At 30.1% G+C, this 12,979-nt stretch overlaps 1 protein-coding gene across 1 annotated transcript in view; it reads right to left on the bottom strand.

The window, feature by feature from the left end:
- The window catches only part of LOC118180848 (hemicentin-2-like), a 954,557-nt gene that overhangs the window by 531,658 nt on the left and 409,920 nt on the right, over positions 1–12,979 (bottom strand). The window contains exon 2 of the mRNA XM_085817090.1: positions 2,325–2,651. Coding sequence (XP_085673216.1) covers positions 2,325–2,651 — 327 coding nt within the window. The remainder of the gene's footprint in view (positions 1–2,324; positions 2,652–12,979) is intronic.

Here is a 12,979-nt window from a genome sequence, read left to right as displayed (position 1 = left end):
TCTGCACGCTGGGCCGGTATTCCAGAGGTCCGTGGTTCGATTCCCGGCGAAGGCGTTGTTAATTTTTCATCTTTCCTGCTTCCTAAAAATAATGTCTCTACAACTGTTATTAGTGACATTAAAAACGAAAATTTTTATTGCGGAGTTTTGATAGATTATAGTTATGTTTCAGATGTATTTTGGATAAATACACAACTATTTTAACATTTAAAACCATAAAAATATCATTTTAATATATCACAGTGAGCAAACATTTTTTTTTCCAAATAGCACAACTAAACTTCCTTCCTGAAATGCCTTGGTGTTTATTTGCAATTCGAACAAGAATAGTTATAAAACAATAAGAGGTTTGTCAGCTCCTATTATTATCCTCTTGCTTCTAATCTTGTAGATAAAAGTATTTCAGAATTGTCAATTTCTGTGTATACTTGAAAGTAAATTCTAGAGATGAGCTAATTTCTGGCAAATTATGGAAAATTTATTTGATCAATGCTCAGGCATTCTTCATAATCATGTCTTTGGCTGTTAAAAGTTTAGGCTAGCGTCGCGTAAAAAGCTTTCATCAGTTTCTGTACCAACTAATCATTTTAATATATTCTTCTGTGACATTTTAATAGGTTCTATGTGCGATTTAATTTTAATTTTATTTGGTTTCTCGTTATAACGCATTTTAGAACCATATAGTACAGCAGCTGCTAGAAACAATGGATTAAATCACAAAAAGAATGTTTCTTTTCCGGAACTTTGTAAATTTGTTTATTTGTCCGCTCATGAACTTAAAATCCTTTTATGGCATTTCAAATAATATTTTATCATTTTATTACAGGTTGTAAGAATTTATTTAGTTTTATTAAGCAGTTATTTTATGTTAATTGCCTTTACTATCTTTTTCGCTTACCATTTTTCTTCCAAAATGCTAATTTTCATTTCGCAAGTATTCAAATGAGGTATAAAAGATATCATATTTAAAGGAAGGTTTTAGATGGTAGATGTAGAGTGTGTTCCGAATAAAGGCCACGTTTGTTACTTTATTATTTTGATAGTAGTTTACCTACCGCGTTGCGTTACTCTCGCCATTAGGTTTGTGATACCGACATTAGGTTTTTTACCCAGCTTGCGCATATTTTGTCTTTTCGGCTAACTTACCATTGACTTAGTTCTAATTTCACTTCTCTTATTTGTTGATTTTGTTAATTTGCGCCATAGATGATGGCTGACTCTGTAAGTACGAGGGGTGCCTTCTGTTAACTTGATTTGAGTTAAATAAAAGGGTTCTTTTCTTTCTTAACAGTCTTTGTGGTAATTTCTAAAAAAAAAAAAAAAAACATAGTGACAAGTCGCTGAAATCTTATGCAGAGTTCTCGTAGTTTATTTTACCAAAGAGAACGGGGCTGTATAACTTTAAAGTGGAAATCTATAAATTACGTCGAGGCCACTGTATATCCTTAATCCCATTGTAGTTAAAACAAACTACCGTGAAAACAAAGTGGTTTATTTGTGAAACCTGCGTGAAACTGCAAAATCGATTTGGACTGATTTTTGACAAAAAGTGTGCTGGATGATGATTCTCCTCACCCAGGATTTGGCGACTGGGTCCTATAATAACTCCAGTCACCCTTTAAAAGGGGAGTGTGCAACTAATGCAACAAATGCAACTAATGCTCTTCTAAACATTTATTTATTTTGCTGCCGTTTTTGTGCGTAAATTATGCCTGATAATTTAAAACAATGCACTTAATTTCTTTTGGATATTTATCTTAGATTTGAAATTACTGAAGTATAATATAAATTTTAAAGTAATAAAAGATTATTAAAAATAATAAAAGGTTTATAACATTTAAGATTATATTTTAATCATCTGATTTTTTCTAGGAGGTATATACTAGGTTCATATTATCAACTGAACATCTAGAGTTTGTTAAATTTCGAACTTAGTAAATGAAATATTCTATCACACTATTTATTCATAATGAAATATCTATTTTATTAATACTATTTTAAATTTAACATACCATGCTTATGATATTATAAATAATTGAATTGTTAAGATATTCCTTAAATTTGAATACTGTAAATTGAATCTGTTTTTGTTTTTTGAATTACACCATCGAATTCGTGGAATTCTAAGCTCTCAACTGCACCTTAAATTCAATGACCTTATACCTTAAAATCAGTGAAAATGTATTATAACTTTGAAACGTGTAATTTGTTATATAATCTACTCTTCTATATCTACTGAAAAATAAAATTTAAATAAAGACTCTGAAGACTTAATTTTAGGATACAAGCATATACTTATTTAAGAATAAGTTCTAAGTACTTACTTAATGTGTAGAGTTTCGTGAAAGTGAGAGAAGGGCATTTTCCGTGAACATACGTAACGTCACACTTATAAGTACCTTCGTCCGACACATTCAAAGATCTCAAGTGCATTTCAGCATTTGAATTATTATGAAGCATAAAATGGGCTCTTCCAGCCAGAGAGCCCATGGGTTTAGAATGTGTATCACTGTACAGGTAAACTCGGAGCCATTCATCACCTACGTGTTTGGTCCATGTGATTACATAAATTCGGCCACAATTGTGAGAATCAACCTCGCAAGGAAGAACAACGGAATCGCCGACTTTTCCAGACACCACATGTTCCCGACCTAAAAGAAAAGACACAAGTTACCAAAACTTTTGCATTTTCATTAATATGTTCTAGATCATTATTTTATCAATTAAATGAAAATTTAACATGCAACTATAATGTTAAGTTTCATTTAGCCATAAGCCTGATAAAGCAGCGCTAAATTGATCCCTTCGTGTTTTTCCAAGATTCAAAATATCTCAAGCATTTATTTTATTTTTATTATACATTTTATTATTAATATTAGCTACGAAAGAATTCCATTTAAAGCACGTCATTTTTAGCTTGAACTATTATCTTATTAGTACTTTCCCAAGTGGTACATCATTTCTAAGTTTGATAATTTACTTTCTCTCTTATGTAATTACGTATTAGCATAACTAATAAGAAGTCGCCAAATTTTCAGAATGCGGCAAGTTCTGGCAATTATGTAAATGGCAAATTTTCAGTTTTAGAAAGCTATATTCTTATATTTCTGTGTATTCGTTTGTTTCAGTTGAAGTACCAATGCTTTTTGACAAACAAATCATGTCATATATTTAATAAACTTAATTTTAATTATATGATGAAGACATATGAGATTTGCTTGCCTTGGAAGAAATTAAGTAATATAGCATTTACTGCCAAATTTCTAAAGGAAACCATTGCTTTGACTATTTTGAAATTCCGAAAGCGATCACCAAGTAATTTCCACTGGTTAGGGAAAATTACTCTTGTATATAGGTATATTGATTGATTTTTTGAATTAATATATATAAATAAAACACAAAATATGCATATAATATATAAAAATCACAAATTATTATAAGTCATCTTCTTTATCTTTTGTAAAATATCGCCAAACTGGGACAAGGGGATTGCGATAATATTTGAGCACCTCTTATTATTATTTTTTTGTAGCAAAAACCATGCAGTTTTCAAGAGCTTTTCACTTATACAAGTTTTGGAAAATTATAGATAGTTTGAAAACCGAATACAACTATTTTCTTGCTTCCTAGAGTATCTTGTGCAACTGTAGGTATTAAAGAACACAATCTTATTGTCCTTCCCAAAATTTTCTGCTCCTTATTAAATTTCCTAAATTTCTATATATTTGTAACATTAAGAAAAAAGTTTTAAGGAATGATTTGTTTCCTTCAGAGGAATATAGCAAGTGTTTGTAAATAACACTGAAGAATTTTACAGTTACTTAATGCTGTTTACTTAATTCTTTGAAATAAGAAAAAAAAAAAAAAAAAACCGCCAACATACATTACCAAACTAGGAGAGAAAATCCAGTTTACATTACTGAAATATAACATGTAAACAAATTAAAACTAAATAATGAATTATTACGAACATATGTTAACAAATATTAAATGCAAATTCAGCAAATTAGCCTAAATTAAAATGAAAGATATATTCATAAAAAAAGCAAATTCAATCAATAAGGACGTTAAAATAACGAGTAAACAAAGTTCAATAATATTGCAATTGTAAACATCACTGAACCAGACTGGACAGCAACGGACATCACGAATAAGCTAATGTAGGGTTGCTTACTCGCCAATATTTCTCCCCGCGCCAAATGTACACCATCAAGCATGCGCAGTAAGCGAAATTCGCTTAACACTATCAACTCAATGTGCGGTCTGCCATTACGCGTCCCATCACGGAGAACGTTGTTCAAGGTGTGCGTGAGGGCGAGACCGATACTGCACCAGCAAAAGAATTAGTAGTTTCTTACTAGTAGTCAGCGCTCGGCAATCGCTATAAACCCAAGTCGGCATTGGTTTAAACCCCCAAAAACTATTAAAAATCGAGTTTTCAGAAATTTTCTTAATGTTGCTCTTGTGTAATCAAATGGGAATCAACGGCAAAATTATATATAAATAAATGAAATATTTCTTCCTGTTCCTAGATAAAAATTGTGAATGTATTCAGAAAATGTTAAACATCAGTTTCAATATTTTAATTCTTTTGAATACTTACTAGTTTAAATCAGTCCCAAGAATAATTTTACTATCCAAGATTAACTGTATAATAATTGATGCCATTAATTTATTTGAGAAAATAATACATGAAATGCTAAATTACAGAATAAGCGTTAGTGAAAATTAAAATTAGATACTATATTTTTATCAAATTTTCATTTATTATTTGGTATCCAATTCGAATAAAATCTTACCATTTGGAAGGATTAATAATAATTCTGAATTAAACAATATTTCATGAATTGTGGGCTGTAAATTCTTGTATTAAAATCCATACTATTCCCTCAGTACTTGACCAGATATAATATTGAACAAACAAAATAAATAAAAATTAAATCTATACTGATAAAAATATTATCTTTTAATAACAGGATATCGATTATCGATATCGATATTTTCGATTTTCTCAGTACTTTCAGATGAGTGCATAATATTCATCGATGACTAAGAGTAAGATTGCTACTAATTCTCCTGCTAGATAAGTATTAGGAATTATGTCTTACTTCTTTGGAATTTAACTATTTATGAGGGGTAAGTGTACTTGCACAATAAAATGAATAATTTATGATGGACATAAAATAAATATGCTCATGCACAAAACTTTTCGAGAATACATAACAAAAGATTAGGTAATTCAAGTAATAGGAACAAAATTTTATTTGAAATCGTATTATGTGCCCTTTGGCCACTGATGAATGAAACAGAGTAGCGTTGCTGCGCCGAAAAAAGGCAAGAATGCCTGAAGATACAATCCTAACTTTCCAGGATAAAGTTCTGCTATTATGAATTCTATTTTTATTTTTTTACGCTGATGTCTTGGCACATATTCTTTAGAATTTCAAATTTTGCTTCAGCAAAGATTACAGTTTGCGATGATTTTTCAGAAGTTATAAATGTAGATTACTGATAAAAGTTTTGCATTTGCTGAGGATAATAGAATGCAAAGGTTCTGTAAATGTCTATAAAAACACGTTTTTTAAAAAAATAAAAGGCATGTAGAAAGAGCATAGAAATTTATTAGTTATTTCTGTATTAATATGATAAACTTTGCCGCTATGGTACGTGTTATTGTTTTTTTTTTCGGACATTATATGCTATAAGATATTTTCTCCATCCTTCCAGCATGCCTTCGTTGTGTAATTGGAAGCATACTCGACGAGTATTCCAGAAGTCCTGAGCTCGAGTCCTGGAAAGGGCACTGAATATTTTTCACGTCTTTTGCTTCAAAGTAGCCTCTTGGCTCTAACGTGACGTCGGAACTTTAAAAGGTGTTAGACAAAAATTCGTCATCACCAAGATTTTGCTACTGCGTCCCGTATTTACGAATCACCGATTAAAAGGGGGAGTATATTTTTCTCCCTCCTTCCAACTTGCGTTCGTGGTGTAACGGTAGCACAGTCGGCGCGTATTTGAGTGGTCCAGATTCAGCCGACGAGGACATAGCTCCGTTTTCATGTCACCAATTTTTCAACGTAACCTAATGACTTTAAAATGCCTATTATGGAATTTAAAAGTAATGTTTTCAACTTCAATTACGATTTTTGTTTTCGATCTCAGGGCCTAACCTAAGCCTAATCAAACTGGATTAGTATCACTGGATTTTTTTATTATAACCGACGGATCGATGTATCTGTTTCTGAAATCATAATCACATAAAAATCTATGTATTTGAAATTGTTTCAATCTTTGAACTGCCTTACTTCTGACTTCTGACACTGAGAACTAATTAATTGTTCATTAACTAATTAATTTAAAATAATGCAAGTAATTCCTTACGTATAATTTTATGAATCGTTTAGTGAAACATGCAATTTTGCTCAGTTTTTAATAAAACGTTTCCAAATTATTCTCTGCTCTAAAATATATTTTAACATACGTTTACAGAAATTTAAGTTTCATTGATTTAGACCAGGGGTTCCCAACGGGATAGTATTGAATCCTTGAGCCAATATGATGAAATTATTAAAGGCTATCAGTCAAAAATTTGAAATGGTGTCAGTGATGATCAAGGCGTCGACTAGGGATCGATAGCTCAAGATGCACCGGCATAATTTCTAGGCATAATCAAAATCGCAATGATTACGCAAAACTTGTTGTGAATTAATTGTTTATTGATGCATAGATATGTGACGTAATATGGAAGAAATCATATCAAATATTTATGAAGAAAATAATACATTAAAATTTGTATGTGTTAATGTCAAATGTTATTACTATGCATTTCTTTTAAAGAAATAATATAGTAAATATAGATACTATTCTTCTTCTTCAATGGCCAGACAGCCCAGGTAGGGCCCTTGCCTTCCTCAGAATCGAATTCTAAGCTCTTCTATCCCAATCCATGGACGCAATTGGTTATTTTTAAAATTTTTAAGTCTGTTTCTAAACAGTTAAGCCACCTAAGTTTAGGTTTCCCTCTTTTTCGGGTGCCGAATGGTCTGGCCGAGAAGATTTTTTTAGTTACTCGATTTTCATCCATTCTGAACAGGTATCCTGCCCATTTAATTCTCTAAATCCTTATATATTTTACTATATTTATTTATTTAAAAGATATATAGATATAAATACTATAATGATAGTAAAAAATATAAATAGCAACACTTAGTATTGTATTGAGAATTCTAATGATATGCTGCTTTTCAAGATTTTGTAATTGTGTTACAAAATTTTACGTGTAGTATGAGTGAAGAAAATGATGTTTGATAAATAAAGCTAAACGGAGAAAAACTGCCATTCTATTTTTTAAAAAAACTGAACATTGATATCATGAACTGAGAAAAAAGTAGAAAATATGTTTGGCAACACTTAACACTCTATTGGAAATTCTAAAACTATGCTTTTAAAACTTTTGTGATTGTTAAGTCATTGATTTATGGATGACTTAACAATCACAAAAGTTGTCACTGTATGGCCAAAGTATCATGAGATTTTCGATCGATGCAATGTTTTCAAATGGAAGCATGAGAACAGGTGTGTGTATCAACACGGATAGTTATCATTATAAGAGAGAAGAAAATAATAAAAAGGTGTATTGGTTATAATTAACACTCAGACTTAAAATATTTAAACATATTAGACATTGTTTAAAAACGATCTCATAATCCAGTCCTTTAAAAAGTAACGAGCTTAAGTAAAATATCATCACTTTACTTAAAGCTCGTTGTTATTTATAGCATGGAATCTTCAAGATCACATCAGATATTTTTTCAACATCTTATGAGCTAATATTATTAATATTACTGAGTATTCATAAAAAGAAATAACATTTTTACTTCCTTTATTTTCCCGCGTGTTGCTTCATGAAAGAATAAAGCAGCCATCGCAGTCCTAAAGACTAAGAAAACGTGTGGAAGTATCCCAGTAATTCAGTTTTTTTGTTGAAAAATAAATAAAAAATGAAATTTCAGCAAAAATGTTTTAAAAATTCCGCAAATATTTGTTTCCTAACACCTGTAAGTCAATATTAATGAAACATTTTCTTTTGTTAGAGAGTTTTGTTTGTTTACGCGTCTTAAAGTATTTTGATAATACATCAAATAACTTCTTTCGAAAAGATTTCATTTACTTTGACATCAACTTTTAAAAATTCTCAGCATTTATGCTCAACTCATTTTTATATCAAACAAATTAACTCAAAATTTTATGTTTTATCAGCTATTATGCATTTTATTTGTTATTAAATTTAGAACCTCAAAAAAACTTTTGTAATAAATGCGCTTTATATATTATAGATTTTGAAATAAATGTGCTTTATGCATTACAAATTTTGTTACAAATGTGCTTTATGAATACTATACATTTTGTAATAAAAGTGCTTTGTATATTGCATTGCACGAAACCATTCATCTCATGTACGTCTATCAAATCTCTGGCGAAAAAGAACAAGTGGGCATGCAAAAATTGAATTAAAGGATCCATTCAAATTGAGTGAAAGGTAAAAGGACTATACGAAGGACAATAAAAGTCCGGGCTTCGGCAAACGTTTTTTGGCTGAGGGTTAAAATCAACCAAACTGTGTGTCTCAAAAATATGTTTTGGGTCAGTGGTATTTTCATTTTAAAATAGGTTTTAGTGAATAACAAAATAAATCCTAGTGAGAAAATAATTACAGTACGCTTTAAACTTTAAACATAAAAATATAATTTTAATAATTATAAAAATTATAATTGAATGAACTTTATTTTACATTTCGATATCAATGGCTCCCCTGATGCTGAATTTGTGATAAAAAGTTAGTCAAATATGCTTGTAGTTTGTCGCCTTAAGACGAATACAAGCATCTGAAAATTTGTGTACTTAAGCCTGCTCCAATTCTTATCTAAAATGATTTTCATGTGTGAGAACATTTGCTAGCATTTATAAGTTGAACCGAATGAGGACAAAATGCCGAAGCCAGTTTTTTTCGTTACTGAATTTATTTTTGCACTAAAAACACAACAATAACAACATTAGTAACTGAGTGAACTAAGAGAACTGAGATAACAACATTAATTAGTGTTGCCTTATGTCTGACAAGGCGTTATGGAATGACATTGCTAATCTTGTATATTTCTTCTTGATATTATGCTAAAACGTTTTATTAAAGAAATATGCTAGCATGTTCGTTACTGCAACTTTTTAACTAAGCAAAAGTATTATTATTATTTATTTATCTTTTATGTATTCTTCAAATGTTCGTTTCATATTTATGTTTTATGATTTATTTTAATGCTGCATTTTATTTTTGGAATTCAAGTGGGTCAAGCGTATAACCCATGGGTCACTCAGTGACCCATGGGTTATACGCTGCCGAAGCCTGAAGTACATGCTCAAGGATCAAACTGAACAAACTGGTTTAATGTCGAAGATTTTATCACTTTACTGAATCTAGCTTCAGAATTCATAAACTTGATCTATAATCATGGTGCCGCATTAAATCTGCATCATGCTACGACATAAAATACTGTATATGGAAATTTAATGTTTAATAATAAGAACTCTGTTTGGATTTTAGATACATTATTCGTCGGACAAATTCGTACCTAGATATTTTAGCAGATCGCACAACCTCTACGATAGATGACACTTTTATGCCAGCTTCAATATTACATTTAAGATGATGACACGAAGATTCGGTAGACTACAACAACCAAATCGTCTCCACATAAGACGAATTATCCGCCTGTTACAAAACTCTGCAAAGCATGCATGCATGAAAGGAATCCATTTTCCGCATATAAACTCGCGAAACACAACCTTTCTGTCCTCACTCCATAAAACTCAATCCCTCCCGAACGAATTGCTCGAGACCAGTTAAGCCAGTATATGAATAATGCTCGCAGATCGTGATCAGTTACGGTTATCGCTCACCTCCCTTAATAATCCATTTAACTTAGGCATTCGAATCAGATAACGTAGCTCGCTTCGATATTCACACACAACCCAATGACGTAGCAAGGACCGCGTTAATTTATGCTCATCCGTACGGATTCGAATGTATGAATTAGTTTTCAGCGCTCTATTATCAGATGAAATCCAGTCGGGGATTATGAATATAAATTTAAAGCAAAGAGGGAATATTCCATGTATCTCACAATAGATTTTTATCATTACATAAATAAGTTCTTCATTAACAACAGACTCAAGCACGAAAAAGAATATTAAAAGAAATAAAAACTTTGAAGAGCTAATTATGAAAGAATAGACACTTCAATAACTGGCTTAGGAAAATAATTAATTGTTTTGATGAAAAATATTATCATATATTTGGCAACAGCGATTTCAGAAAATGCGTTATACTTTAAGGATATTCCTTCAAATTTATATAGTCGCAGTATACTCTTACAAAGGTATTCTATTCTCTTTTTTTTTTGGGTCCTGTTAATAAACAGACCGATATATATATATATATATATATATATATATAACTATATATATATATAAAAATTTAATTATTACTATTTTATTTTCGATTATTCCCTAAGAGGAGTAAACACTCTTCTAAAATGAGTCTTAATAAAAGTTAAGTCCTTAGAAGATTGAGATAAAACTATGGGAAAATTACCAAGCAGAAGTTTTAAATTGTAATGGAAAAAGACATGATACTGTAAAATTCAAATCGAAAGAAAATTAATTATTGTTGATCCTATGAAAAAAAAGGTTGACTTTTCAAGGGGATGTTTCTTTCAAGGGCAATTTTCATTTTCCACAAAATACACAATAATTAAGGAATGATCGCGTTTCGTCTTCTTCGTATATTTTAATGATTTTTTTCTTTAAACCTACGACTTATAATATGCTCAGATTTAAATTAAAAATTTTCAAATACTCGAAGGAATTCCCCGACGCGATCTCATTCGACATATTTATAAATTTATAAAATATTTTTTAACTGAAAACTAGTAAATATAAAGAGAAGAACAAATTTAAAAACATGTCGATAGTTAATATAAACAAACATTACTAATTTATGCAATTTTAAAAGTCGCATATCACACTGACTATATCTATATATACGTTTTGACCAAAAATGCAATTTGAATTTTGACGTCTTAACAGCGGTAGCGCTAATTTTTTTCTCCTTTAAAATCCATTTAGGTTTCTTTGCTTACTTACTCACTCTATATATACTCACATATGTTTGGTGCAACCGACTGCAACGAAAAAGGGAGGTGCACAACTATATGTTATAGTAGTCCCATATACAAAATGTCAACGTTATACGACTTCACGATTTTGAGTTATGCGAGATACACACATACGTACGTACAGACATTACGAAAAAATCTCTTCTGAATCATTTTAGATCTATTTTGCAATCCATTTTGGAAAAAAGGTCCTTTATTCTATCCGTGCGTACAAATATCAAGCAAAACAATCCTTCAAATGATTCGAGAGCGGTCAAAATAGATAATTTTTGGAAATATAATATCCAAAATTTTTCGAATTACAATACTTCTTTTACTTAGTACAAGGAATTAAAAATGCATACATCGAATTAAAAATATTTTTCATTGCATTATTTATATTGTCGTTGCAAATAATAAAAATAAACCTAAATTGCTGCAGCAAAATCGCTGAACACTGGTAGTTCGATTTGGATTTTAATTCCAGGGAACAGGATAGCTGCACTGGAATGCTCGTGCAATAAGAGTTCTAAGTCTGAAGTGAATGTGAATCAGTTTTCCTTGAAACATCCCCTACAATGTAAATAGTCAGAGGTGTCAAAGAAGCGAAGAATGCATTAATAATTTATGGGGATTGAGTATAGTGTTTTAAAATATGATTACGTGTAAAAAATGCATAGTTAACTATTACAGATTAGTGTAAGTGAATTATTATAAAAATATAACCTTTTTCACTGTTTTAAATTAACATTTAAATCATTACAAATGCCTTAAAATTCTGATTGTTACTTTTATAACACTTATAATGTTTTATATTGTAATTATACAATATTTCAATTTTTTCACTTGCATCAGAATGCGTTTAATTTACATTTTTACTTTTTACATAAGAATTAAGCTTTTCCCTCTTACTCATCTTAGCACTATTTATATAAATTCTCTTCTTTCTTTTCCAGTTTCTTACGTCTTATTACTATTTACATTCTTCTAAATGGTATGCTTTTCTGACATTACTTTAATACTCCATGAAGGAAGATTTATGTCTTGATGTAAATCTCTTTTTTTTTCTAATACAAAACGTGTTTACTTTGCAAAAACTGATGTTTCTAAGTGCACCTCCAGCTACCAGTAAAAATTAAATCTAATGGAGCTGAAACAGTACAACACACTGAGTATTTCATTAAATGAACGTCTGCAGTATGGAATGAAACTTAAGTATGTTCGTAAGTAAATTAAAATTAGATTGAAATAATCCATATTTTTACGATACTTTTAAACAGTAACTTCTTTATAAATTCCGTAGAGGTATTAATCATACAAAGTCAGTTAATTCCTACGGCAATTATTTTTTTATTTGAAGTATATGCAAAGTTCTATGTTAAGGTAAACTTACAAAAGAAAGATTACTAATGAATATTTGCAATAGTTTGAAAGGATAAACAAAAAATAGGCATTGCAACATATAATAAAGTTTTTGCTATGTGTAATAAATGTATTTTTGCATATTAAATAGCTACAGAAATAATAGACGAGCTCTTGAAATTAGTCTAATGAAAAATAGCGAAAGTGTTATGCTACGTATTGAGAAATATTATGAAGGGAAATATATGAAATGGTATTAATAAACACGAAAGTGGGCTAAATTCTAAATTTATGTTTGATAAGTGAGTCAAGTTTAGGACACAGAACATTATGCTTATATTATAAAAATATCAATGAAAAATAAAATTAAACAACAATAGTGATATAAATATAAAATACCTGGCACT

The sequence above is a fragment of the Stegodyphus dumicola genome, chromosome 5 (assembly GCF_044657685.1).
Source record: "Stegodyphus dumicola isolate Sdum_Otavi_A_Nest chromosome 5, ASM4465768v1".
In the NCBI taxonomy this organism is placed as follows: domain Eukaryota; kingdom Metazoa; phylum Arthropoda; class Arachnida; order Araneae; family Eresidae; genus Stegodyphus; species Stegodyphus dumicola.
This window is presented reverse-complemented; position numbering and strand designations above follow the sequence as displayed.